Genomic DNA, 13,933 nt, shown 5'->3' on the forward strand with positions numbered 1-13,933 from the left:
AATTGAGTGATAACAAGGAGAGCTGAAATAGTTGCCTGTGGGACAGTGACTTTGAAATTTCACAACAATGCTCTTTCAAATTTCAGACTTCTTAAAGGTTGAAGTAAAGATTTCAAACTTCTTCAACCATGGTAGAAAAATCCCGTAATTTTGGAATTTGATACTCTTTGCATTAAAACTGATGTTGTATGATAAAAGTTTCCTGAGGCTTACAGTTTCTAGCACTAGTCTAGATTTAAAACAAACAGTAAATCCCTAATCTCTCCTTGCTGACACAATTATTTGTTTGTTTGGGTTTTTTTTAGGATTACAGAAAAACTGCTTGTGTGAGTAACAGAAATTCTATTTGCAGGCTGCAATTTCCATTGCTGCAATAATGTTATTTTTTAATTTATGGAAAAAAAGCAGTCCAGTATAGCTGCATATTATCTATCTTTATCTCTTCCATAAATCAGAAAATTTCTTGCAATCCAAACAATTTAGTGCTGGAGATTTTGAATGCTTTAAAATATTGAACTATTTTTATTAGGTATTGATTTATTTAGACTATGTATAATTGATTTATATTCTTCTACAATTCTTATATATAGTGTTTACATAAATATGTTGCTAATATGGTTTTATTTAATTGATATTTTGAGGTATTACAATAAGGATTTTAGTAGCTGTGATTCCTTAAAAATTCTTTTCAGTTGCCAAACAAATCAGAGACCAAATGCTTAAACAGGAGAAGGATGAAGCAATTCCACATTCTCAAGAATGTGTATATTGAAAAAATGCTGAAATTAAAAATATTGAATGTATCAGTGTAACAGTCTCAACACACCAAAAAATGATTTCAATTTATTGTCTAATCTTGAATGAAATATGTCCATTAAAAGGAAATGTCAAACAGTATCTGAAGGAGACACAAGTGTTAAAATCATGTAAAGAAACTTCTGATAAAAACGACTGCCATGCAAATTTCTGTTGCCCTAAAGCAGAATGAACTTGTGATAAGAGTGTCAAATTTCAGTGGTGCCACCCAAACTGGAACAGATCCTGACAAACTGGCTAGAGATTAGAACTGTCCAGAGACTGATTTATTCAAGATAGCAAGGACAATTCAGGCAAGAGCTGCCAAATTTCAAAGCTGAGCAATCCCTTCCTACCCTGCCCAGAGTGACAGTCAGAGATGTAAGTAAGCAGTGATTTCCTTGGATTCCAAAAGGCAGGATTCAAACTCTGCTGAAGGTTTTTGACTTCTCCTTAGTCTACCAAGAACACATCCTACTTTGGCATGAGACCTGAAAAATGACAGGTGTGCTTGCATGTTCTCTTTTGTCCAAAAAGGCCAGATTTCCTGTCTAGAAACTTTTACCTTTCCAAGGCATAGATGGCTTATTCTGAATGTGTATGGATTTGTTACTGAGCACAAAGGGCTACAATTCCTCTGGGGGTTCACATGGCTATCAAACACAAAAAAGTAAGAATGAGCTTTCTGTGCTTCTTCCTGAAGGAATTTTATTTTATTTTATTGATCCCAACAGGTATAATAAACAGTTCTGGATTAAACCACTGGCTTGGTCACAACACTGTTTAATTCTGAGAAATCAAAGAACACCTGACCAGCCTGAGCAACTGAGGCAGCTGCTCACAGAACAATGCTGCTGCTGACACCAGGGCTCACTGAAAAACCAGAGAAGCTCTTTTTGCAACTAATGAGCTAAAGAAACTGAACTATCAATTATGTAAGACCACATTATTAACATTTCAAACCACCTGAGACTGCACCTCTTTACTTTCACCACAGATGGACCACACACTATCCTGTACAGGTAATTGCTGATGACAGCATTGTGTGGAAAATGACCCCTCATTACCAGTTGTGGGTGCCACGACCTCGTAACTCATTGCAGACAATAAGTAAAATCCTTGTTGGGCTGATTCTATTAGAATAATTTGATGTTAGAGGACATCCCCACTCTGAGATAAAGCAAGACAAAAAGCTCCCAGAAGTCTACAAGAATTAAGAATTAAGATAAGAAAGTCCACAGCACTTCATATTTTTACCAGTTAATATTCAAAGGACCTGTTATCAAGTTCAAGAAAAGCAAAAACTTGGCATGCCAGTTTAAGACCTGGAATCTTTAATAATTTGTTTCAAATTTTCTATAAGATTAATGAATATCTAAACTTCAGTAGTTAACTAGTTTGTTTTTCTGGGATGATATGATATTCACAGATTTCAGAAAAGACTCAGAAGCAATTAAACACATTCTTTTTTGCACGCCTAGGTTAAAAACAGCATTCTAGTCTTGAAAGCCTAGAATGTATATTTTTTAAAAAATATATTACTCTTTATATCAGAGCAACCAGTATTGCTTGGAACTGAGTTTTGGCAAGAATTTTAACTCATGAAAGCACCTGAAAAACAAGCAGCATGTGGTTTTACTCTCTCTTCTGGGATCAGCCTGTGTAAAACTTTTTTTTTCTTTCATCTTAACAGCTGATTATTTGTTGTCTCCCTCTCTAAGACAGCTACTCATAGCAGCCTCTTGCCTGGGATGGAAATTCCTAAAATCCTGTGAACTTGAAATGAAAGTAGGAGGAAATAAAGGTGTAGCCTTTGTACCCCCTCCTCTTTTAATGTAGATTTCAGATGATTCTGTGTCAGGAGACTCAGACTGGTCCACTAATACTATATTACAATATAGAAATTACAATTTCTATATTGTAATATTTATTGTAGGATATATACTGCACTCAAAAACACAGCTCTCTTTTTGAATCTATTCTTACTTATTGTTGAGTTCATTGATGTAACTTGAAAATAACTGAAAGGAAGAGTTAGATTTTAGCTTCTTTGAAAAATTAAACAGAAGAAGTTAAGAAGTTCTCTCTCCCAAGGGTGTTGTGCTGGCATTGGGTAATCCACGGAATTATTACGTATGAATGGTACCTCTTATTTCTCCCTACTTAATAAGATAGTGGTTTTGCTGATGAGTAAATCCAGAATTAATGAAAATGTCTTCAAGTAATTTGCATGTTGCATTAAAAGGTTGCAATTTGTTTGCTATTCAAATGCAGTTTCTTACCAGAAAATATTTTCAGTTTGAAAATCAAGAGTTTTTTCCCCTGAGATATTTAAGCCAATTTTAGGTAATAATAATTTTACAAAGTTATAAACCCACAGTGAATCTTAGTTGCAGAAGCATTTTCATAGCAAATGATATATATTTTGCATTTATTTCAATTTGTTATTGTGTTCTTCCCAGTAATTTGAGTGTGTTTTTCAGGATCCTGCCTGCAGATTGAAGGAATCAGTACCAAGTTACATTGTTAACTCAGATCCTGGACACAGACTCTTCAATAAGGCGAATATGTTAAGGCAAACTCATTGAAGTGAGTATTTTGTTTGGTTTTAGTTTGAGTGAGTATTATAAAATACATTTTTGAGTATTTTGTTTAGTCTACTAAGAGGCTAGTGTGAAGCAAGCCCTTAAAAGACCTTTGGTGATTCATGTATGTTTTCTGCTTGGGTTATTTTTTTTTTTTCTGTTCTCATACATTTCTTATTTTCTTCCAATTTAAGTTTCTACAATAATTAAGTGTATGCATTTTTCAATACATGTGTGGGAGTATAGTTTTAGTTTAGAGTTTGGTAGTATGTTTTCTTTTAATTTTACAGAAAGAATTATCAGAAGTAGAGATTGCTCACTCCTCAGTTTGCCTTAGCATCTTCCTATTTTCACTTTTTGAAATAAATTTATTATGTTGGTCGAAAGACCATTCAAATATAAAATTAAATTTTCTAATTAATGTTATAGATCCTTCGGTGCTAAGTTTTTCATTTTCAAACAGCTGAATATCACAGTATAGTTGATGCACTCCCATGTTATCAAATAAATGCTCAAGGTACAGCTTATAATGTTGAAAAATAGAAAAATAAATTGACCTTGATGAAGTGTGTCTTCTTTTGTCTGTTCCCAGGAAAGTTTATTTCAGGTATTTCTACTGCTGAAATGATTAGAGTTAACAGCTTTTTCCCTCCATTTTATTTTACAGGGTCTCTTCATCTTCCTGATATATGGGGTGTACAACACAGAGGTAAGTCTGCTTGGAGTATCTCAAGGCTGACAGAGTGAATGAGAGAAATGACAGGTTTCTTATCTTGATAACTGAGGGACAAAGTTGGCTTTCCATACGAGTGTCCTACTGCCCTTCATGCTTGGACTGGCTTATATGCATCCCAGCTTACCATTAAACACAGACACCCTGAATAAAGGGACAGACTCATTTCTCATAGGCATTGACTAATATTTTACTGCTGCTTTAAGTTTTTTGAATTCCTGGTCTGTCTTTTAACACTTATCTAAACCTGAGTCTTTAACTACCATTATCTAATGTACATTTTGAAATTAACTCTTAGTTTACATACTATAAAATATTTAAATTATAAAAAGAACTAGTTTCACTTAACCAAATTTTGAAGTACAGAAATGGCAGAAAATTCCACTTTTTTGCATCAATCAGATATGTTTAAGATTTGACCCAAGCTTTTGTACCAGTCAGAGTTATGAAAAGTACTTGCTATTTATAGGCTCATCTCTCATAAAGGAAATTTTAAGGAATCTATCCACCTTGTTTTGTTACTTCCATTGCATCAATAATAAAAATTAGTGTTAATATATTTAATTCCAGGTTTTTAAGCTAAGGTACCCCTGATGTTTGCATTTTAAAATCTTACAGAAATGCAAAAACCTTTTGAAGTAAATACTCAGAAATTCAGCAGAACTCTATTTATATTTTATTATCCTCCAAGGAGGGCATGGACTATTAGACTTACAGTGTAAAAGGTCTCCTGATTAACCAAAGTAAGGTACTATTTCAAAGTAACAATATTATCTCGTTTCTAGTATAAGGATGAATTATTTCCGTAGATGCAGCTCAACCAAAGAGCATCATTAGAACGGGTTTTGCTGTACCAGAGGGCCAAGGAACCGGGGCCGTGGCCCCGGGAGCGGAGGTGCCGGCGGTGTCCCAGCGCGCCGGGGCCAGGGCTGCGCCAGCGCTCGGCCGTGGCCGCAGACCCGGCCCGGGGCAGCGGCGGAGCCGGCTGTGCCCGGTGGGTACACTCGAGCGCACACCGGCAGCGCTCCGGAGAGGGGCGGCTTCGTTATCGCCGAGGCGCTACGGGCATCTCGTGTCACCGCTTTGGCACCACACACCCCCGAGCCTTTGCTAAAACCCTCGATTTCAGCCTTTCTGCATCTGCCGCTGCTCCGCCGGGTCACGGGCGCTGCTGAGCCCGCAGCCGCTCCGCGTTCGGCGCTTTGCACCGCGCGGGACCGGCCCTGCCGCGCTGCCGGGGCAGCACCTGCGCTCCGCCCCTGGGCGAGCGGCGGTGCCCGGTGCCGTTATCGGGCGGTGCCCGGTGCCGTTATCCGGCCGTGCCGCAGGGACCCCGCGGCTCCCGGAGCGCCGCCGGCGCCCGGCCCGGCCCCGCGGCGGGCAGCGCCCACCCGCGCCCCGCGCCGCGCCTGCGCGCCCGCGGCCCGAGCGGCCGGGGCTCCCAGCGTGCCGCGCGGCGCGCATGTGCGGCGGGGCGGGCGCTGCTAATTCCATTGTGGAGCGGACGCGGCGATATTTGTAACTGGCGGCGGCGGCGGGAGCCGTAAGTGCAGCCGGGCCGGGGCCGCCGCGGGCGCGGGGCGGGAGGCGGCGATGCGCCCGGGCGGCGGCTGCCGGGCCGCCCAGGGAGCCGCCCGCTGAGCCGGCGCGGTCCGGCCGGCCGGCCGGCGGGCGGGCGGCGGGTCCCGCAGCCCCTCTGGGCCGCGCCTCCTCTCCGGCCCGCCTTCCCGGGGGATGAAACTCGGCAGCGGCTTCCTCGGCGGCGGCAAGAGGGCGGCGGCCATGGAGCCGACGTTCCCCCCCGGCATGGTGATGTTCAACCACCGCCTGCCCCCGGTCACCAGCTTCGCCCGGGCGGCCGCGCCCCCCGCGGCGGCCCAGCACCCCCCGCAGTGCGTGTTACCTCCGGCCGCCGCCGCCGCTTCCTCCACGGCGGCGGGCGAGCCCCCGGCGCCTCCGCCCCCGCAGGACGTGACTTTCAAGAAGGAGCCGGCGGGAGCTTTCCCCTCCGCGCCCTCCTCGCAGAGGAGCCCCTGGGGCTTTCTGCAGTCCCTGGTGAGCATCAAGCAAGAGAAGCCCAGCGAGCAGGAGGAGGAGCAGCAGTCGCAGCACCATCACCACTACGGGGGGCTTTTCGGGGGAGCGGCGGAGGAGAGAGCCCCCGGCCTGGGCAGCGGCGAAGGAACCGGCCAGAGCGTGATCCAGGACCTCAGCCTTCTTCACCACCTGCACCAGCATCCCCACCGAGACCTGCTGCTGACTGGCAGAGGCGAGGGCGCTCCAGGGAGCGCGGGTGAGCCAAAGCACGACGCCCAGGTCAAGAAGGCAAAGAGGCCAAAGCCAGAAACTCAGGGAATCAAAGCCAAGCGGAAGCCGAGCACTTCATCCAAACCCCCCCTGGTGGGAGATGGGGAAGGTGCCGTCGCGTCCCCCAGCCAGAAACCTCACGTCTGCGAGCACTGCAGTGCTGCCTTCAGGAGCTCCTATCACTTGCGCAGGCACGTGCTCATCCACACCGGGGAGAGGCCTTTCCAGTGCAGCCAGTGCAGCATGGGCTTCATCCAGAAGTACTTGCTGCAGAGACACGAGAAGATCCACAGCAGGGAGAAGCCTTTCGGGTGTGACCAGTGTAGTATGAAGTTCATCCAGAAGTACCACATGGAAAGACACAAGAGGACGCATAGTGGAGAAAAGCCATACAAATGTGACACTTGTCAGCAGTATTTTTCAAGGACTGATAGACTGTTAAAGCACAGAAGAACATGTGGTGAAGCCATAGGTAAAGCAGGGGCTGGAATGGAGCCCGGATCATCAAATAGCATGGGTAGCTTGGCTGCATTGTCTCAGGGAAATACAAGTTCCTCAAGGAGAAAAAGTAAAACAAAAAATACATCCACTGAAAACAAAGGAAGCAAGTGTAGCAGCAAAATCGCTGAATCTCAAGTTACAAGTAATGTGGCCATGGCGAGTTACGCAGTTGATATTCCTATTGTGTCTTCCAGTGGTGGTCTAGTTGGCACAGGCGTAGAAGAACTTCAGAAAAAGGTGCCAAAATTGGTCTTGAAAAAAACAAGCAGAAAACAAGGAGACAAAAATTACCTTAATTTTGTATCACCACTGCCAGATATTTTGGGGCAAAAACCACTGTCTGGGAAACAGAGTGGCTCTCTAGGCCTAGTAGCCAATACCGGTGTAGAATCTATTGGCCTTCTCCAAAGTACAGGTGGTAAACCGGGTCAAATAAGTAGCAATTATGATGATGCCATGCAGTTTTCAAAGAAAAGAAGATACTTACAAACTGCAAGCAGTAACAGTGCCTTTTCACTCAATGTCGGACACATGACTTCCCAGCAGTCCGTCATCCAGTCTCCAGGTGTTAGCGTTATGGATAATGAAGCTCCTTTATCTCTTATTGATTCAGCGTCTTTAAATAGTGAAATAAAGTCTTGCCACGACAAGTCTGGTATTCCTGATGAAGTCTTACAGAGCCTTTTGGACCAGTACTCTCACAAATCGGAAGGCCAGAAAGAAGATCCGTTCAGTATAACTGAACAGCGTGTGGACTTGCACACCTCAGGAGAACATTCAGACATGGTTCAGGAAGAAAACTTGAGCCCTAACTCTCAAACAGTTTCAAATGATAAGGCAAGCATGTTGCAAGAATACTCAAAATACCTCCAACAAGCCTTTGAACGAACAACCAACAGCACTGGTTTTGCTTTTGGACCCAGTTTCCAGTTTGTTAGCTTGTCTTCAACTCTCCATAACCACACTCTGTTTCCAGACAAACAGATATACACTACATCTCCCCTTGAGTGTGGCTTCAGCCAATCCGTTACCTCAGTATTGCCAACTGCGTTGCCAAAACCTCCATTTGGGATGTTGCTTGGCTCTCAGCCAGGCTTTTATTTGTCTGCTTTGGAGGCTTCGCATCAACAGTTGACTCCTTCTCAAGAGCTGGATGATCTCATCGATCCGCAGAAAAACTTAGAGACTTCGTCGAACTACCAGTCAACATCTCAGAAACTGACTGGCCAGAAGGAACAGAAAAACTTAGAATCCTCAACGAGCTTTCAGATCCCATCTCAGGAGTTAACCAGCCAGATAGATCCTCAGAAGGACGTAGAGCCTAGAGCAACCTACCAGATTGAGAACTTTGCACAAGCGTTTGGTTCTCAGTTCAAGTCGGGCAGCAGGGTGCCAATGACTTTTATCACTAACTCTAATGGAGAAGTGGACCATAGAGTAAGGACTTCAGTGTCAGATTTCTCAGGGTATACAAATATGATGTCTGATGTAAGTGAGCCATGTAGTACACGAGTAAAAACCCCAACCAGCCAGAGTTACAGGTAAGGTCCTGACTCTGACCAGGCTGTGGGGTCTTCTTAATGTAATTTGTTTTACTTGGACAACACTGCCATTGGAATGTTTCTACACGGTCCTTTTAAGAATAATGTAACATGCCCTTTCAATGCAACTTTTCATATTTAGTTTATTTTGTTAGTGTGATTTTTTTTAGCTCTGTTTATTATGGTTTTTAATCAAAAATCAATAGTTTTAAAATAGCATTTTTGTTCAAGTGACAATGTTTAGCAATCAAATTTACATTATGTAGATTGTCAGGGAATAGCCCAAGATTTTAAAATGCAAAAAATTAACTTTGTTCCTAGGACTAAAGTTTATTCTAATTGCTTTACTCTCAGGAAAGTGTAATGAAGCATGGGAATTCTATGCACCACAAGTGTATTGGAACTTCCAATTTACAGATGATTACAAATATATCTCAGCTTTTTGAGGAAGGGATCTTTAGCATTTCAAATTGCTGTCTCTTATGTCAGCTGATCTGAAAGAATTTTGCTACCTAAATCTTGTTGTTTTTAAAGTACTCCCGTTCTTCCAGGTGATGCTCATTCCAGGCAGGTGGAGCAAATATTCTCGGGTCTGCACGATGAGCCCAGCACGGTAGCTTTAATCTGAACAGTAATGTCCCCAGAACTTCTGTGTTAGACTGTAATTCCGTAAAGAGATTCTGTTGACACAAACCGTGAGAACAAAATGTGTGCAGCTGGTTCATGTCATTAGAACTCCAACTTGAAACTACAGTCCTAATCCAGATAGTGTTTGGGGATACGTTATTTGTTACACACGGTTCAAAAAAGTCCATCTCCTGCTCTTCCCCTTTTCCCATTCTTTTAGTGTAAAGGGTTCCCTCTATTTTATTATGTTCCTGGTTCCTATGGACTTGATCTTGGTTGTCTACCTGACTCCCCTGCCTCCCCTTCCCTACCCCCTTTTCTTTCTTTCCCTTTTTCCCACTTACTCTCTCATCTAATAGCTAGCATTTAAAAAGATTTACATTCCAGAAAGTGCATATCTTATGATGTGCTTTCTGATGTCTTACGACATCAGATGACGAACAATGAACACCCACCTGTTTTAGAACTATGTCGAGGTTTCCACGTACGATAAGAAATAATCTACTCCCAATTGTACATAGCGAGGCCCCTGTCCTGCATCAGGATCAGCTACCACGGCCCCCTGTGCCCAGCAGTGTCCCGGTGGTGTCACTGGAGCTCTTGATGGAGAGAGGGGCTTGCAGCAGTTCATCATGGCAGGCTCTTAGGGCCTAAGGCTGCAATTCCATCAAAGGATTCTGGTGATGGCATCAACTACAAAAGTAGAACTTGAGTGGCTTGTTAATATCAACAGAACTTTTCTTTGGAATTATTGCCTTACTTTATGTATATTTTGTGGTACATTATTTATTATATGTGAATCCTGATTAATGCCTGTGGAGCCATGGAAACCTGCTAGAAATACTGGTGGCCATTCAAAGCTGCTGAAATGCAGTGGCACTGCTCTAAACCACTTTTTGCAAATGAATTTTTTGATTAGTTTTTTAATGTAATTTTGGTGATGTTTATGATGATGGTTTTTTATGTACTCTTGGTGATGTTTCAGTCTTACGTACTTTTCTGTTGTCAGGAAGGTACCAGTGGTTGTTTGCAGTCTTATTGTGTAATCAGCCTATTACAGGCTTCCATGTATAATAAAGTTATTAACATTGTGCAAGTGTAAAACACTTCTGTTATGAAAGTGGTGTATTATTAAAGGAATTGTTACAAAAATCCTGGGTAATTTCTCCTGTTGTCCCTCACAACTATGAACTAGAAACTTGAGCCCCATTGGTGATCTCTTTTGCTAGTAAATTTTCAGCCCCCTCACTAACCTAGAGTTTGTTCTCATAGAATCTGTGTAACTCCATTAACTTTTTATTTATACTTGATTCTGTATTTCACGCTATTTCAGTTTAAATAATCAAACAACAACTGTTCTCTAAACACAGAACCCAGCCTGTTATCAGGGATGGAATAGTCCATAACCACTGTGTTGGCTTTTTTAGTACCTTTTTTTGTTTTACAGAGGTTATAATTTACATTCTTTATATTGTGTGTAGTAGAAGTTGCATATGTATTGTTCTGGCTGTTTGCTTTAACTTAATAAAACCCATTATTCACAAAATCATAAAGGCATCACTTCTATTATCCAGTCATGCTTTTGAGGACTTAGTAAGGAAACATTAGATTAGATTTTGAGAAGGAATTTACTGGAGGGTTTTCAGTTCGTTTTCTTCTGTTTCCTTTTGAGTCAAACAATCAAAATGTGCTATTTTAGACATCAGGAGTCTTAATTTATACCTTTAACTTAGCAAAACTTAACAAATTTCCTGAAGTTAAAAATGTTTATAGAGCCTCATCTTTTCAAATCTGTGATTTTAGTTAAAAACACCTAAATTGCATATTGTTAACTGCAAAGACTTCTCATAATTAATGAAATTTCAGAATGACAAATGCATAATATAGTAGCTTAATTCAAGGTAAAGATTGTAGAAAATCCTGTATCTGCTTTTTGGGCATCTTACTTAGTTGTAATTTCCCCCTCACCCTCCTGTTAATTCCTGCATCATATTTGAAGTTGTATAAAAGGAGTCTTATAGCAAAATACTTTAAAAGCATTCTAGGTAAACTGAAGGTAGGTTGTGGATTTACTTAGTCTGTATTTTTCTTCAACTTTGCATGTGTATTTGAATCAAGGCAGTGTTATGGATGAGAAAAATCCTTGTCATGTTGAAAAACAAGCACAAAAAGCTTACAAAAAGTAAATATGGAATATGCTTAATGTCTAACATTCAGAACGTTGCTAGGAATCATTTAAAAGTATGATGGGAGAATGTAGTGGGATTTTCTAAGTTCTTTGCACAGCGTAGTCATTCAAATGTTTCTAAACAGAGCAGAACAAAATATTTTTCTACTTTATTATGGAGTTGAAATTTTATTGTAATGAAGGTAGGGGTATGTTAAGATTGCATGGAAATTGGGCTATGGCTTTACCTGGTACATATTTGAAAACTACATAGTAATAGTTAACCCACATGAACTTTATATCGGTGAGAGAAGGACAAGGAAAAGCAAAATGGCTCTTGAATTCTTTTCCACTTTATTTCAAGATTTAGTTTGTTGTTTTTTAAAGGAGTTAATGGAGCAGAATGATAACCTGCTGCCTATCAGTATCAGGACTGTAAAGAAGAATTCACAGATGTAATGATAGAAAATGGTGCATAAACTGTTACACTTCTTCTTAGGGCAGTTCATGTAACATTATTGCCTTGGAACCTGGTGCACTATGATACCTTGGACTGTGATTGCACCTCTGTGTCCCAAGCACTGAAAGTGCATGTCTGACCTGCCTGCATATGATCTAGAAGAGCTAACTAAAATTTGTTGTAGTTCCTGAATTACTTCAAATGGATACAGACTTGTGGGAGAAATATTAGAGTAAGAAAGAAACTGCAATGAAGGAAGAATGAAAAAAAAAGTGAAAACACAATGGTGTGAAGGGTATGCAATTTCAGGTTTATGGACTACTGATGAAGAAAAGCAGCTTGATGCCTCATGGAGACCTTGAGAAGCTACTTGAATAATTCAGTGTATTCTATTAGTGGTTTTTTGTTGTTTCAATTGTTTGGTCTTCCCCTCACCCCCAGTGTTAAATGCTTGGTAACAGTGTATTTGTCTGAATGATGCTTCTGCTGTTTTTTCCCCCACCAACTAGAAATCAGTCTCGTTCATGTGATGCTGCTGTTGTGGCTGTGGAAATGTTTGTAACACCCAGGAAGATACACGTGAGAATGTGTGAGTTACCAGCTTGATGCTCTAGTGGCTGAAGAGAATCAGGTCACTTTAAAATCAAAGATCCTGTTTACAGGCCTTGCTGGCTACCAGCTTTCAACATTTGAGCTGTAATTTTCCAGTCTGTCTGTCTCATGCTCTGTGCACTATCTTTCCCTGGGAAACTTCTGCAAAAATTGCCCATGCATTTCCTAAAATTAGATTAAGGAAGAAAACTTTGTTGTTCCACTGGTGTTTTCATCCCATGCTTCTTCAAAACCAAATCAGAATCCTCCTCCCCCAGCTAGGACTTTTAGACTGTGTTGATGGATGTCCCTTGTTGAATCACTGCTTGTGAAACCTGATAAGTTTTTGAAAAATGCTTTTATGTTCAGAAATGTGAAAGTTTGGTAGCTGTATGATCCCTCCAGGACAATGCATCAGCCTGTTTCAATCATTTGGTATGTTAGCCCATGTGGCAATCTTTTTTTCTAATTTGTTGTTTATTGTCAGATTGGAATCTTTTCTTGCTGCTAATATAAATTGCAGAGTGTTCACTTTTAATGTTCTTCTCAGGTGATTTTTGTGCATTTTTTTTTTGTTTGTACAAACACCTAGGAAAATATGGTTTACTATTGTGCACATAATTTGAAACACGGTATGTATACCCTGCTTAGCAAATGAACAATTGTCATGCACTTTGTAGTCTGTGTTGTTTGAAACACATTTCTTGTGCAGCCTCATCCTGCAGAGTCCTGCTTCATGCTCTGAGTGCCATCCTGCTGATGGATACAAACAGCAAGGCAGTGTTGCTTGGAAGCAATTCTCTGTCATTTTGTCATCAGTCTGTTGTACATTCGAGATGGGCTGAATTGAGGAATCAACAGAAGATTCAGCTCTGGCATTTTTTTAACTTAAAATGATTCATAATCTTTACAGTAATGTAAATTTTTGTATATCATGTGCTGCTTTATTTTCATATTGATGCTTTTCAATATTTTGATTTTATTAACTGGATAATGGATCTAGAAATCTTAAGCCCAAGCTTCTCCTTGGTAATGTGATGATGCCACACTAGAAAGCTGTCTGTGTACTTGGTGACCTGGCCTGAAATTTGCTAAAATATTGTGTAGACAGATTCAAAATGAAGAAAGAATTAAGAACTGGTTTAAGAATATACTTTTTGATTATTGTTATATACTCTGTCTTACCTGAAATGTATTTTAAATAGTTTCTTATTTAGTGCTACAGTTAGCAAAACATTTTGTGAGCTAATGAGGCGTGTAGTGGTCATTATGCAGGACCTGCAACATACAGATATTCTGTAGTAGCTCATGTGCCACCTTTGATGCTAAAACCTGCTTTATCTAAAACTAGGTTATTACCCTTCAGAATAATCCTGTATCTTGTTAAGAAGGAGCCTTTACTTTGTGCTGTTTGGCAAAAGATTTAATTTTGATTTTTATCTTGAAGGTCAAAAGGCTGGCTGTTTTTTCATCCCAGATTTCCTCTTATAGCATGTACTTCTCTCTGTGCACATAATCTGTTCCCACAGGATAGGTCGGAATCTTGACTGGGATATGATGTGTGTGGGTGCTGGCATATGGCAATTATATTGAGGATGGATCAGGCTGCTCAAAGATCGAGTACTT

At 41.1% G+C, this 13,933-nt stretch overlaps 1 protein-coding gene across 1 annotated transcript; it reads left to right on the forward strand.

Annotated features, from left to right (window-relative positions):
* The first annotated feature begins 5,777 nt into the window (after positions 1-5,777).
* On the forward strand, positions 5,778-10,642 carry ZNF281 (zinc finger protein 281). Its single transcript, XM_021547583.3, has one exon. It carries the CDS (start codon positions 5,848-5,850, stop codon positions 8,464-8,466), a length of 2,619 nt encoding a protein of 872 aa, XP_021403258.1. The 5' UTR covers positions 5,778-5,847; the 3' UTR covers positions 8,467-10,642.
* Positions 10,643-13,933: the final 3,291 nt, after the last annotated feature.

The sequence above is a fragment of the Lonchura striata genome, chromosome 9 (assembly GCF_046129695.1).
Source record: "Lonchura striata isolate bLonStr1 chromosome 9, bLonStr1.mat, whole genome shotgun sequence".
Classification (NCBI taxonomy): Eukaryota; Metazoa; Chordata; class Aves; order Passeriformes; family Estrildidae; genus Lonchura; species Lonchura striata.

Bases quoted from the DNA above. Each gene is read 5' to 3' on its own strand.
- ZNF281 (XM_021547583.3), top strand. From the start codon at position 5,848: ATGAAACTCGGCAGCGGCTTCCTCGGCGGCGGCAAGAGGGCGGCGGCC.